Source organism: Otolemur garnettii, unplaced genomic scaffold (genome assembly GCF_000181295.1).
Source record: "Otolemur garnettii isolate 467f Iridium unplaced genomic scaffold, OtoGar3 scaffold00048, whole genome shotgun sequence".
NCBI classification, from domain to species: domain Eukaryota; kingdom Metazoa; phylum Chordata; class Mammalia; order Primates; family Galagidae; genus Otolemur; species Otolemur garnettii.
This window is the reverse complement of record NW_003852443.1, coordinates 4,589,163-4,604,358: the sequence shown is the minus strand read 5'-3', so window position 1 is coordinate 4,604,358 and position 15,196 is coordinate 4,589,163. Positions and strand designations below refer to the sequence as shown.

Sequence of the window (15,196 nt, the reverse complement as noted above, 5' to 3'; positions counted from 1 at the left end):
ACTTTCAGCACTCAAGTGGAGGTAGTTTTACATCGTCAACAAATAAAACCACCCTTGAAAAGCTCTGGGATGGTTCTTGTCTCTCTGTGTATTACTTTCAATAGTGCAGATTTAATGAGCTAAGACAAGAGTTTGACATATAGACATTTAACTATAATATTATAGGTAATTTGCTTTCTTAGTAGTTTTGTTAGAATAGTTATGGTCCTACTAACAGTTGTGCTCTGTTTGTTGTTTTTATCTATAGCCAACCACCTCCATGAAAGTGATGCTCAAATGGAAAACTGGTATGTAGTTATCCTGTTGTATTCATTTTTAGAAATGAAAGTCATTAATGAGAATAAAGTTTTGTGTAATCTGATTGTGTTCATAGCAGTAATATCTTGGCCAAAGAGAGAAGACTACTGTTTCATCAGAAAGGGAGAAGTATGAATTCCACTGGATCTGGGAAGAGTAGTGGGACAGTCTCCAGGTAAAATTCTGAAATTATGGTGGAATCACATATCACATAGTGTTACAGATGACCCACTCTTACCACTTTTTTTTGCTTTTAGATTTAATACTGATAGTATGAATCAAAAGGAACCCAAGGTGTTTCCTGGACCAACACAACTGATAGGAACTATTTCTTTCTTTTTCTTTCTTTCTTTCTCTCTTTCTCTCTTTCTCTCTTTCTCTCTCTCTTTCTCTCTTTCCTTGATATTAAATAAAAAGAAGTAGGTGGGTTTGTAATGCTGCTGGATCCATAAATATTTTGAGCCCTATCTACGACGTGAGGGAGGAATTCCAGAGTGGAATAACTTCTAACTATAGAGAACCAAGTTCTCCATTCTGTTAGGGATTAAGTTAACATAATTCTCCATTCTGTTAGGGATTAAGCTGGCATAAGAATCAGATAAAGCTTTCTAAGTTAAAGCTTGATATTTAAGAATTTTTTTTCAACATATAAAACCAAAGGTCTTTAAAATATATGGTATATTAAAACGAGCCAATACAGGTGCCTATGGAAGCAGTCTAAACTGTTACCCAAATTGCTGCATTGGAATTTGAGCAATTTCTCTGAAGCAAATTGAAATGTCTTGTTCAAGTTTCATCTTTAATTTTTCACTGTTCTTCAGCTTGGATTGTGACTGGCATGCCAGGGAAGGGATAATAGATGTTTAATACCCAGTAGAATTAGGGCTTTGTATAACCCATATTCTCCATACCTTCCTCCTCTTACTTCTGAGTTGTTAGAGAAAAGTTGAAAGTAAGCTCCTCCCTTATTTTTCTGAAATCAGGTTGTTACCTTTATTGTCCCTCCTAAGACAATTGCCTCTCATAGGACAAAGCGAGCAGAAAAGCTCACGTTGCCCGGAGTGTCGCTCAGTACCAACGTTCACCAACTGCCCAGTGCGTTTCCCTTTTCATTTCTTCTTTAATCTGTCTATTCCTTCTTCCTCATCTGTACTCTGTTTTAGCTGCTTTACTGGGACTCTCTTAAAATGACCAAAAAAATAAGGTGAGGAATCACATGGTAGAGAGTCTCTGAGTGATCTTCAGGGTTAGCTTGCTTTTCCCACACTGGCAGCTTAGAATGGACACTTTGTGAGGGCTCTGTCTCCCTAGTGTCAAGATGGTGAAGTCAGTAATAGTTTAAAGAGCAGAAGCTGAGGAAAAAAGCTTTTATCACAGGAAAGCAAGAATATATATTTGTCATAATGTGATGTGGATGCTACATTTATTTTATATTTTCGTGTTTTTTCTTTTTCTCTTTTTGTAGTGTTTCCGAATTGTTAGAACTTTATGAGGAAGATCCTGAAGAAATTCTTTATAATCTTGGATTCGGACGCGATGAACCAGATATTGCTTCTAAAATTCCTTCCAGATTTTTTAATTCATCATCATTTGCCAGAGGGATAGATATTAAAGTCTTTCTGAGTGCTCAGATGCAACGGATGGAAGTAGAAAACCCAAATTATGCCTTAACAAGTAAGGTCTATAAGTGTTAGGATATTATTTTTAAATTATAGCATATACAGCAAGATGGTCTTGTTTGTAAAGCTGTACTGATTTGCAGGAATAGCATTAGAAAGTTAACTAATGAGGCTAATTAATGCAGTAGTTACTTTACTATTCTGGATGTATTCTGTGTATAGGGGCTAACTTACCTATTCTTATCCCTCCTTTCCAATTCTTGACTCATTTAATTGTTACCATAACTGACTTGCAGAACTTTATCCTTATCCCCAGATATTCTTGTTCAGGAAGAAAAGAATAGGGGAGGGGCCTTGTTGACTCTAAATGAAGTCAGTCATTATCAAGTGGTTTTCTATAAATCTAAAATCAATTTCACTCGTATATTTACTGTTTTTTTTTTCTGTTGACCAAAAGTTCCAAAAATAGGATTCTCTATGTTGTTCATGGATCCATTTTAAAAGGTCTAGATATCCACCCCTCTGCCCCAGTTAAGTGTAAAATATATACTTATGTGCATTTTCTTAGGAAAACATTTGGAAGAGTGTTAATGGAGTCTAAGACTCAAAAACAGAATCATAGCTGTAGATCAATAGCTAGTTTTTCCTGTGATATTTAGTGTTACACATACCATCAGGATCTGTGCTTATTTCTGCTTTTAAAAATACATGTAATAAATTCTGGTGTATAGAGTAAAAATCTCCCTTATTCCCGCCCAATAAAAGTAGAGAAGGTTCACGTGTTAGATGAGGCAAAAATATGGTTTTAAAATTTTTGTGGCCCAAATACAGTTATTGAAATTTTTACCATAGTGTATGTTTTTGTGGATGTGTGTATATATATGTAAACAAACATATACATATAACTAATGCTTTTTTTTCCTTTTGGTAGGCCGTTTTCGTCAAATTGAAGTGCTTACTACTGTGGCCAATGCATTTTCTTCTTTATATTCCCAAGTCTCTGGGACTCCCCTGCAGAGGATTGGAAGCATGTCCTCGGTGACCTCTACCAAGGAGACAGACGCACCTCCACCTTTAACCCGAAGTAACACTGCAAATCGTTTAATGAAAACACTATCAAAACTAAATTTATGTGTTGACAAAACAGAGAAAGGAGAGGGTAGTAGTCCTTCCCCAACAACTGAAAAAGGAAAGATTCTAAATGTTTCAGTTATTGAAGAAAGTGGCAATAAAAATGATCCAAAATCTCAAAAAATTGTAAAGAAGAAAGACTCATCTTTTATGTTGGCTACGGTTAAAGAAGAAAGCTCAGGTAGTTCAGCAACTGTTGTGGAGAGTGCTGATATTGATGGACTTTCTGATGAAGCAAGTAGTAATTTTAACAAAGAACCTGAAGCTGAACAAAGTCAAGCTCAAAGTCCCGAGAGTAAACTGGGTGAGGAATCTGGTATTGTAGAATCTCCTTTAGGTAATGATTTCAGCATTTCCAGTGAGCTGGAAAACAGCAGTGAGCTGAAAAATGTTCATATGTCCACACCTGAAAAAGAGCCATGTGCACTGCCGACAATCTCATTTATAAGACACGTAATGACACAGCAGAAGGACTCCTTCGAAATGGAAGAGGTAAGTAAAAAACCAGCTAGTGAGCTAGAGAAAAACAAGTGCTAACGATGTTCATAAAATGAGAGGTAGCTGATAGGTTTATACTCTAGAAAAAGGCATTTCACTTTCCAGGCTTCTGTTTTACAAACCACAAATTGGTCCCAGGACTATGTGATGTGGAAGTAATGGAGCAGTTGATCACCTCCTCCAGATCCTCTGTCATCTACTAGCTGATACTTGAACGTTAACCCCCCCTTTTTTCCCCAAGGGTAAGATTTTGACGTTCAAGAAAGCCCTGAGGGTGTCCCCTGAGAGAGGATATTTAAATTCAAGTCAGTATTGCATAATAGTTAAAACTCAGGCTTTGGAATGAAACAGGGGTCTGGGTTCTGCCTAGGCCACAGGTTGCTGTGTGCCTTGGAGATCTTAATGATACCAGTGGTCAGGAGTGTGATAAAGGCTTTCAGGATGAGTGTTGGGCCAGGCCTGGAAAGAACAAGAAGACGATGCACACTGGAAGGGGAGGAGAGGGAACCTTGAAGGAAATTTGAAAGGCCACTGATTAGGGTCTTTGCAAGCCCAGAAGACCAATATTTGGTTAATTCTGGTATCCAAGAGAGATTCCTGCTCATTACTATAAATTTTCAAATGGACACTGTAAAAATATTTGGGTGAGGTTCAACTAAAACTGCTTTTGAATAGTAGTTGCTAATACTTTGGAGTTGGAGCTATATAACTTGTGACAGGAAGCAAGTTTATCAAGCACCTGCGCTGTGGTAGGCAGTGTACTTGGCCCTTGAAATACTTTATCTCAGTCCGTGAGGCATGTAGTCACGGTCTTACTGTACATGTGAGGAAACAGCATCACATTTGTGCTGGTGAAGAGTTGTGACTATACATCATATAATGTGTAATTTTTCTTTTTAAAATTTATTACAAAAGATGAATTCTAGTAATAGTTCACAGTAGTTTTAGCTTCACATGCTATTAATTTAGGGAATAGGAAACAAGATAATTGATTCTTCCCATAAAGATCCTTTTAGATGAGTGTGTCTCTTTCACACTAGTGGGAATTTCTTATTTATTACAAAATTTTAGTTGCTGAAGTAGCTGTTTGCTGTTTTGTAGTCTTTTAGTACTTCAGTTACTAAAAATGAAATAAAAAGACCAGGATCAGCCCTTTGGAATATTTTAGATTTTCTTGTGAGATTATTTTTATTTTATTTCTTTATGTATTTTTGTATAGCTCCTATTTTTATAATTTTTGGCATAATTTATTTCTCACATTGAGTGTGAAAGGGCTACATGATGATTACGTTAAAACTTCTCTTTGTTCGGCTTCACTCTTTGATTTCTTTTTGATGTTGTTTTGGCCTAAGCATATCCCAGCACTCAAAATTGAAATATAAATTCTTGCTTTCCTTCAAGGCCCCTCTTTTATGACAGTTACACATGAAAATCACTTTCCTTGTTTTAATACAATAGTAGAGTATTAAAGTCCACTGAAAGTATGTTAGGTAGTTGCAAATCTGAGTCTGATATTGGTGACTCAGATTGAACAGCACTCTTTAATGTGTATTTTCACAGAAGTCAGTGTTCTTTTTTAATTTTTAGAATTCTGAATTCTAAGCTACAGAGTTGTGTGTGTGTGTGTGTTTTAATGTCTAAGATACCATAGAAGATCTTTTAAACAAAGACCAAAGTGCTAGATCCTCTTTGGTGGCAAGTTAACTTTAGGTTTTATATATTTTTTGCTCCCTCTGCTGGCAAAAACAGTTAATGAAGAAAGTAATGCGTTATTTTTCTGAAAAATTTTTTAAAGTGCAACATTGGGGAGTGAAGAATAATGGAAGATTTTTGTCTTCAAAAAAGAATACATGGTCAACCATAGCGACATTGTAAATATAAGGTATTTTAAGGATAATAAATCCTTGTTCTTCAGATGTATTTAAAGCATGGATTGAAAACCTTCTAGAATTGTGTTTTTATCCCTTTGGGAACTTTAAAGAGAGCCTGTAGAACAATGGATAAAGAAGGGAAATAATGTGCTGCTTTAATTTCCTCTTCTCCCAAGCATTTGACTCATATTGACAAATGAAGAGAACAATCTTACTGAAGCAGACTTTTAGATCCCATTCAAAGTAGTTTGACTGTTTTTCTTTCGAACCCCTTTCGGTTGAGATTTGATCCCTGTTGGGAACTTTCTTCCTGTGAAAACAGTGAGTAACTATAAGTTAGTGCTCTCTTTCTCTCAGTGAACCAGTTCCCAGACTGATTATGTGAATACCAGATGCTTTGGGAGGATAGGTAGGAGAAAGCATTGCAGACGTGCCTGTGCTCCTGAAGTCAGCTAATCAGTCTGAGGCTGAAGGTAAGATCGGACAGTCACTAGAGGCAAAGAGAAGAAATATTTCAATGTAAAGGGAGCTAAATAAATGAGAAAAGCGATGGAGGTCCAGGAGAATGAAAATAGCCATGTCACGTGTTAAAAAAAGGAAAAACAAAAAGGCCAGTGATTATTTTCAATTAAAAGTCAACTTGCCTCATAAAGTTTATTTAAAAGTATAGTATAGTATGTTTAAAAGTTGTAAAACCCCACATTTGAATTTTCTAATCCATAATAACTTGCTTGGGTAACTCTTGTGTTCTTATTGAATGGTTGATTTTGAATGCACCATGGTAACTCTGGAGCCATAGATTAGGAGTATGAATAACAAACAAAAGGATCCTGCTCAACCAACTGTTCACCTTCTAGGTGTAGAGAAAAACTTCTTCAATGTTATAGGAAGGAGAACTTCTGTCTTTGTATTTCTGTGAACAATTTATTGTGTGGCCTGCTCACTGTATGAATGAATTCATCTATTATGAATTTATTTTTAAATCTAACCATTATTGGTTGTATACATAATCATCTTTTATAAGCTAGTGAAGTTTAGTAACTATTTCTAATGCTGTCTTTATAGTATGTTGATTTAACTAATAGCATTTTCTTATGTTTATTCTTGTGACTTAATCTTGGAATTATCCCAAATCAATCAGATATTTGACAAATAGTTTGTACCTTTGGCCTTCCAAATTTAACTGTATGTTTTTTGAAGGTAAGTATGAACTTTATCACATGACATATGCATAGATGTGTGTTATTTCAAAACCCAGTTAACCACTGCATTTTGTTACTTGATATATATCTAAAATACCTCTTACTTTTTTTTTCTGAAAAAAAGAATTTACTGTACTGTAAAAATAAACTCTATGTTTGCATAAAAATTTGGGAAGATTTTTTTAAGAAAAAATTTGCAAGTAATTACAGAATCATAAATTAGCACAGAAAGGAATCTCTCTCTCTTTTTTTAAATTAAAGAAATGGAGTCTTGCTCTGTTACCCAGGCTGGAGTGGGAGTGCAGTAGTGTAATCAATGCTCCCTCCAGCCTTGAACTCCTGGGCTCAGATGACCCTCCTTCCTCAGCTTCCCAAGTAGTGGAGATTATAGGCATGTGTCACTGTGCCTACTTGTGTATTATTTTTTAATCATTAGAGACATGGTCTTGCACTATTGCTCAGGCTGGGATGTGGTGATGGGGATTATAGCTCACTGTAGCCTCAAACTTCCACACTAAAGTGATCCTTCCACCCCAGCCTCCTAATTAGCTGGGACTACAGGCACATACCCTCACACCCAGCTGATTTTTAAATTGTTTGTGGAGATGGTGTGTGGTTATGTTGCCCTGGCTGGTCTTGAGCTTCTGGCCTAATGTGGTCCTCCTGCCTCAGCCTCCCCAAGTCCTAGGATTTACAGACATGAGCCACCACTCACAGTAGAATCATGTAATTTGTTTTCTAATTTTTCTCCCTTTTCAAATGATGAGGCATTTCCCCCCACATTTGATACTACTTTATAGTAGTGGTTCTCCACTGTCTTCCTGAAGGGTATAATGTCTTTGATATCAGTGCCTGTCAGGGCGGTGAGGGTGGGGTTGCGGTAGAGGATTATAGAGAGAACTCTCCTATTATACATCTTTACTGCTTTACTGTTTCAAAGGACTTTCATTTGTAGTCTCATTTGACCTTTCCAAGAAACTGTAAGGTAGAAGTTTTAATCTTTATTTTGTAGTTAAGAAAACTGAGATAATTATCATAGATAATTGTCAGAAGCCATTATCCCATAAGTAGTATGGTTAAGACTTGAATCAGCTCTTTGTATAGACTGGCTGCTCTTAACTATACTTTACAACTTGCTGTAGGTCAGATCGGCTGATATTATAAGAACTCACCATCTGCTTTGCAGTCCTGTAGTACTACTTTGGAAAACAATGTTCCCTTTTGAATTTTTTTGAGATGTCATTAAAAATTAGACGGAATTGTAATTTCTAAAGCTCTAGTTTTGATTTTTTTGAAAATTATTTTTGGGTTCAGCGCCTGTGGCTCAAGCAGCTAAGGTGCTAGTCACGTACACCAGAGCTGGAGGGTTCGAATCCAGCCCATGCCTGCCAAACAACAATGACGGCTGCAACCAAAAAAGAGCCGGGCATTGTGGCAGGTGCCTGTAGTCCCAGCTACTTGGGAGGCGAAGGCGGGAGACTCGCTTGAGCCAGGAGATGGAAGTTGCTATGAGCTGTGATGCCACGGCACTCTACCCAGGGGGACAGCTTGAGGCTCTGTCTCAAAAAAAAAAAAATTATTTTTATATATAATCCTTGTATAAGAGCTATACAGTATCTTTGTGAACCTTAGAGGAAGGGCTACCAGAACATCCACGTACTGCTGTTCTGTAGAGCAGTGGTATTGTGCCGAGAAGATGCTTCTTAGTCAAAATAAATGTTATTTATCTGTTAGGAAACCCAAGTGGGTGCCTGTCATGTTAACAGGACTTAGGTTTGGAAAGATACAATATTTGTTTTAGGAAAACATGTTTTTAAATGAAAAAACCCAAATATGTGGGTTACTCTAAAGCTTTCATACATCTTTACATCCCCAAACACTTGAGACCAAGAGAATTTAACGTTTTGGTTCAGTGGAGTTTTTTTTTTTTTCCCCATTTTTAGTATGAAAAGTTTAAAACTGAAAGATTAGAGAAAATAACGTAATGAACACCTATTACTAATCGATTTTATTTGGCTGTTCTTGTTAATTTAATGACCAGAGTTGTACTGAGAATTCGAAACCATTGAAGAGGGAGAACTGGGCCACAGAAATAAATCTAAGTTCTGTATTTGCTTTATAATTCTCCGTGAGGTGTCCTGTCTTGAGTTTGACTGCTTTCTTTTGTGCAGTTGTGATCAATTGTGAAATATAGTAAGAAATTCCTCCATTATCGGTGGCATGTCTGTTTCTCTCTTCAGCAAATGGGTACTATGATTTTGCTGAGTGAGAAGAATGATTTTGATTTCAGTAGCTTCATTAGTAAAGTATAATTCTGTGCTTTTTGTTTAAGTACTCATTTCTTACAATTAATTATGGAATTTGTAGTGAAAGGGGTCGAGGGAGAGAGATGGAGGGAATGGGTTTTTTGTTGGTTTGTTTTTGCCATAAAGGATGGTACACCGGGGATACACATCTTTTAAGTTCATATTATTTTGGAATGAGTTTTTTAAGGGTAAAGAACTAAAATATATGATAATTCTACCTTTAAGAGAGAGATTATAATTTGCTTTGTCATAATGCTTTGCTTAAGCTGAGATTCCTAGAATAGAAATAAAGAGTTTGGATTCTGTTAACAGTTTTTTGATACGGTTGATATTTAGTTTATAGAAAGCTCTTTGAAGAAGGTTGGGCTTGAATAGAGGCTAATAATAGACCTTTTGTTGAATATAAAAAGAAAACTCATTTTGTTCTCTTGCATACAAAACAATGGTTTTCCTGTTGAACTTGGTGTCTGCTGCTTTGAAGAATATGTTACAATTTTTAAATAACGACAGAGAATAGCAGAACGTATTTTATGTATCTGATTTATAGGTGTGGTTTTAAATGACCAGTGTGCTTTGAGTTTTCAAATATTTGTAAACTTGGGTTCAGGGAACTATATAGAACAAAGATACTAAAAATTAGAACAGTTTTTAAATTGGCTAATAATATCTTTTAACCTTTCATCTTTTTTTTTTTTTATGGTAGTTATTTCACTCTTACATTTCATGGTGGTTATTTCTTATTCTTGAATAGATTCATAGCACAAAACCACCAGAGTTTTATCTAAAACCTACTTGCTCTTTCCTCTCTGATTTGTTCAACGTTGGAAACTCATGCATTTGGCTAGCTTGCGTACTTCACAGGATGTAATTAACTATTTAAGTACTAATCATTATAAGACAAATGAGGAAATTGGTGCACCTTTCTCCCCTCCCCCTGCCCCCCCAAATGTTTAATCATATAGGAGTTAGTTTTTTGTTAGAATCAAGTATTTGCAGGCTGGAGATGGTGATTAGGAATCGGAAAATTTCTAATTATCTGTTTGTGCAGGTAGGAAAGAAAGGCAGCACAAAAAGACAACTTTTGTGGGTTTCATACCTTCTTTGAACAGAGTTTTCAGGAAGGATTTATGGCTCATTTTAGTTCTGCAGTGAAACCTGCTTTTCCACTTACATTCCCAAGTTATGTCTTGAAAGAACATTTATGTCGGGACAAAGCTGTCTTATACATGAGCTGTTTTTGATTCTTAAAAATTGGGGGGGATTTTAGAAACTTTTGCAGTGGGAACACAATGTTCCGTTTTCAGACATCACGTGTAATTGCTGCAATTGTGTGTGGGCCCTGGTTTGCTGGAGGGAGCATTTAGCATTTCTCCTGGGATTGACCCTACTTTTAGCACTTAGAGAAGAACTGTATCTTATAGATCTAATTGTCATCTAATAGCAACCCTTTTTAATGCAATGACTCGAATATGCAGTTATTTTTCTTCGTAAGCTGCAAATGAGTGCTATTGTTAACTGGAAAGTAGATCAGAAAATTGAATTGTGAAACATTCTGTAATATAATTTTGAGACAGGATGTCTTTAAGTTACACACACAGATATAATGCTTTGGTGGACTGTTCGTTAGGATGATGTGTTTAAAGATAGTTATCAAGAGTGTATTCTTTGATTCTTTTAGTTTTAACTACTTTAAACTCATCTTTTAGGTTCAAAGTACAGAGGGAGAAGCTCCTCATGTTCCCGCCACATACCAGCTGGGTCTCACCAAGTCAAAAAGAGGTAAGTAGAACAATATCCACTAATTTCCAAGCACACTTACAAAGTGTTGTGAATTTATTTGGAAAAGGACCTTTATGTATCCGTATTTGCAGTACCTATAAGTATAAAAAGACTAAGAACACAGGCAGATATGCTTCATTATCATTTGGTTGTAGAATTTTTTGTATTTTCTTGAAGAATTTTGTGCTCGTAAGCGAATTATTTAGCTTATTCTGTAATGACCTTATTACACAACTTTGTGTGCTCTCTCTATTTTTCACTTCTGCATAAGGATTATATAGGAAGTAGGGCTGCCTTTTACATTGTTGTGATTGAAACACATACTTGTGTCATCCATCTGTGGGCATTTATTATTTAAATATAACTACTAGGTTTCTTATACAAATATGTCTCTAGCAAAAACCACCCATTTTTCAGCAATAGGTGAGCCTAGTTAAATTACATTCAAACTGTGGATCAAAGGTGAGTGGCTGTAGATAACATTCCTCTCTTGAATTATTAATTATTGACCAAAGAACCTTTTAAATCCATTCTTGCACTTTTAACTTGCAACAAGAAAGAAAAAGTCAGATCGTCAAATTTACAAAGCTTTTGAGGTAGACAAAGGGACAGGAAGAAGTTAAAATGACCGCTGAAGGTAGGACTATTTATTTTTAAAGCTTTACATACGCTGAACCAACCTGTTTTTTTTTTTTTTATTTTAAACACAGATTCATATGTATGTTCCTAAAATAGGAAATTACATGTTTGTTCTCTGAAATTACTTCATAAGAGAGAATTTGCATAGAATTTTTCTTTCATTGTAATACGGATTCAGAAACAAGAGCTCCACTATCACCAGGTCACTATAACTCTGGCTAGGCACAGCCAAGCTTTGCTATTTAAATGTCTTCCCCTTGTAAGTTCATAAATGTATGTATGTGTTTCTGACCTGAGTTCAGGGTAATCGTGGAGTCCTTGCGCTAGATGAGTAGACAAGGGATACCTTGGATAAAGCAGCTTTGCTGTGTGTCAAAAGGAGGATATAAAAAAGAGTAAAATTACTTTTTAAGATACTTCATGAGCTATTTTTGTCACTTTGAAAGGTAGCCTAGCAAATTTGGATAATGAGCTATGTAAGTATCTTAGGTTGATCCTAACTGCAGAGTTAGAATCACAAGTAATATATTTACTTCAGAAGTTTAGTAAGTATGTGTATAGTACTTTTGTAGTAGGACTTTTGATGGAACTTGCCTTAATCTCAAATCCAGTCTAATATTTACATACTGGAACCCAGGGAGGTTTAATGACTCAGTCTTTTTTTTACCTTTTGATAGATCTGTCAAAAGAAGTCCAACACTTTTTCTTACTATAAAAGACATACAATATATTCTTTAGTAGAATATATAGAGTTCTTTCTTTTTATGTTGGAGAAATAAAATTTCCATATTATTTTCTAAGTTTAATGTTTCCTCCACCTTCCTAGTTTTTAGTCAGAAATCACATTTTACATGTTCAGAACAGAGATACAATCATTTTTATTTCCACTCTTTTCTATTAAGAACTGTGTCTTTCTGAGAACAGAAATATAGTTTATAAAATAGTTTCATCTACATTCTACTTAGTTCCAGAAGTAGCCACGTGAGATAGAAGCATTATTCCATTTTCCAGAGGAGAGAAGCTACTGCTTGTGGTGATGAAACCCAGCAGGAACATGAACTCGGGCCTCCTTGTTCTTTCCTTTGCCCAACACCTGTTCTGAAACCTCAGTAATCTAAGTAAGACCTAACCTGTGTAAACCCAGACAGGGCTCAGTGACTGTGAGATGAACTCAGCAGACTGCACTCTGTTGCAGATACAACAGACCTTAGCAGAGAACCCAGGTCAGAGCTGCTCCCTCTGTTGCCCTGGGCTTTCAGACAGCTGACCTTGGTCCAACCAGATAGATGATTTCACTTCTAAATCTTTTAAGTGAGTGCTTACTTCTGTTGTTGCTTTAAGGAAGTAAGAAGTAGTAACCATTGATTCATTCAGCAAACCTTATTTTTTACCAGCTTATTTTAGCTATTGGGATACAAACAAGACTACATAAGGTTGTTGCCTTCAGAAGCCTCACAACTTAGTTTTTTTAAAAAGGCATGCAAATACATAATTAGTGATGACTGCAGTGCCATAAGGCTATGCCATAAGATGTTGATTTCATTAATATAATGCTAATCAGTACTGATGGTAATAGCTTGTTGCAATTCAGTTTCACAATTTTTCCAGTTTACTAGACATATCAAGGATAGGGAGTAATTCCTTACATTTGATTATCTAGTTTTTAAGTTTCAAAACAATATTATAAACTTATTCTGAATTTTTAATTGGGAAAATTATTTTATCCCATGGAAACTGAGTCTTCAGTGGAATATTTTTTAAAACCAAGTGAACTTCAACAGATTACATATTTTATTGAATTATATTTTCGGGTTCTTTATATGGTTCAAATCTGAAATGAAATGGTTCTGGTAAACATTTTATTTAGCATGTTGCTTTCGAACTTCTGGATAATTTTTCCTGTCTGATGCAGTGTTGCCTTTGATAAATGTGATAACTAGGAAGTCTCTCCCAAAGTCGTAGTGTCTCATGTATGGAGTGTGGTCGTGCTTGCTGTGCTTAGCTGGCCTATTTCCTTAAGTAAAACATTTTTTAAGGTTATACTAACCAAGAATTGAATTTTGAGGCAGAAAAATAAACAGAAGGGTTTTGTAAAATTAGCAGTATTAATGTATTAGTTGCACCTGTTTGATGGAGTTTCATGTAATTGTTATGAAAGAATTATGTCATAACTTACAAATACATCATTTGAAACATGAAACAGCAGAGACATTTAAGTATCCTTGTATTTCAAATTATTCAATTTATTGGCTGTAGTTATATTTTTATTTTCTTATTAGGAAGATGATAGAAAGTTTTACACACTATAATATACGTCTAAACTTCTAATTTTGCCTCCCAGATATCTTTACATAATGGGAATGGTTTACTTTGGGACTTCTGATTTTATTAGAGCTGTATTTTACTTCAGCCAGCTGTCCTCCAAGGATAAGACATTAATTGAATTTTCCAAAATAGTTTTACTAAGGCTTAATTAACAATTGAATACTGAGAGTTTCTGATAGAAAATCTGATTTACTTTTGTTGAATTTGAGTGACCTCTTATGCCTGGAAGCCACAATTTTGCATAAGTAATGCACACTTTTCTAAGAAGGGATCTGTGTTGTGTATCTTAATATCTGTTGAGAATCGTATGTCTGTGATGATATTGCTCTTAGTAGAATCTTATTCAGTGGGTTTGTATAACTGCATTTTTTTATTGACAGATCATCTGTTACGTACTGCAAGTCAGCATTCCGATAGCAGTGGTTTTGCTGAAGATTCCGCAGATTGCCTATCCCTTAATCATCTTCAGGTAAAATGTTCTGTTGTAATAGTCACTGTGATTAACTTCTTCATTTTAAGGTGATTTTTCAGTAACTATGTATTTTAAGATTGAATCTGTATAATCTTTAATTTTCACATGACAGTAAGAATAAAACTCCTTTTGGGATATAGATGTCATCTAAGCATTTGACTACCAATTACAAGTTTCACTAATGCTTTCCTGACTATTAAAGAAAAACTTCTTTTTCTTAATTTTTGGACCACCAGTAAAGAGATTATTTTGATTATTAACCTTTTTGGTCTGTTGTTTTTCTAATTTCTATTGTCATTTGTGCTTCAGTGTTTTACAGTAATTGTTTTCCTTATTTAATAATTAAAATGGGCAAGGATCTATATAACTTGCTGAATGTTATACTGACTTTTATGCTAGAGTGTGTTAGATTACTCAAAGAGCAGGCATACATTTACTCTTAAAGAGCTTGTAGTCTATAGGCGGAGTACACAGAATGTACACAGAAAGTGTTTAAAACACCTGTAAGCAAATTTCAAAGAAAATTGAGATGAGAAAAATTCCACCCCAAATGCATTTAAAGGGTAAACAGCCCAGAGACATCTCTAAGGAGGCTCAGAACACAAAACTGGGAGATGGAGGAGAGACCTTGAGAAGGGCTGTGGCCATGGAGTGAGATGGCTGGCGGCTTCTGGGAGAGTTCTGGTGGGGTCAGTGATGAAAAATTGTGACTGGAGAGTGAAGCGACAGTGAAGACGAGAGCATGAGGACATTGCCTGTTCTGTCACACAAGGGTGCTGTCTTCTTCATGTGGGAATGACTTGGGGAAGTTGTTCAGCTAACAATAGGAACTATATGAGAAAGAGAGTTTGATCTAGAAGAATCTGGGATGAAACTGGGGAAATACCTTGGTCCTGGGGAGGATGTGATTGGAAACACAGATGGGGGGATGAGCTATGACAAAGGCACATAGTTTCCTTTCAGAGTGGAGGGAAGGAGGGAATGGTGGGGACAGATATGGGGAAGTTTATAGGTATTGGGGGAGAAAATTAAGAAATTCTTGTCTTTTTTTTTTTTT

The 15,196-nt window shown here is 35.7% G+C and overlaps 1 protein-coding gene across 2 annotated transcripts in view; it reads left to right on the top strand.

Moving 5' to 3' along the window:
- Positions 1-15,196, top strand: part of SSFA2 (sperm specific antigen 2) — a 35,486-nt gene that overhangs the window by 7,097 nt on the left and 13,193 nt on the right. The window contains exons 5-10 of one of the 2 annotated variants that reach the window (XM_003791462.3): positions 248-287; positions 374-472; positions 1,763-1,971; positions 2,848-3,539; positions 10,631-10,703; positions 14,048-14,136. In XM_003791462.3, coding sequence (XP_003791510.1) covers positions 248-287; positions 374-472; positions 1,763-1,971; positions 2,848-3,539; positions 10,631-10,703; positions 14,048-14,136 — 1,202 coding nt within the window. The remainder of the gene's footprint in view (positions 1-247; positions 288-373; positions 473-1,762; positions 1,972-2,847; positions 3,540-10,630; positions 10,704-14,047; positions 14,137-15,196) is intronic. The other variant, XM_023514162.1, reaches the window with a different exon arrangement.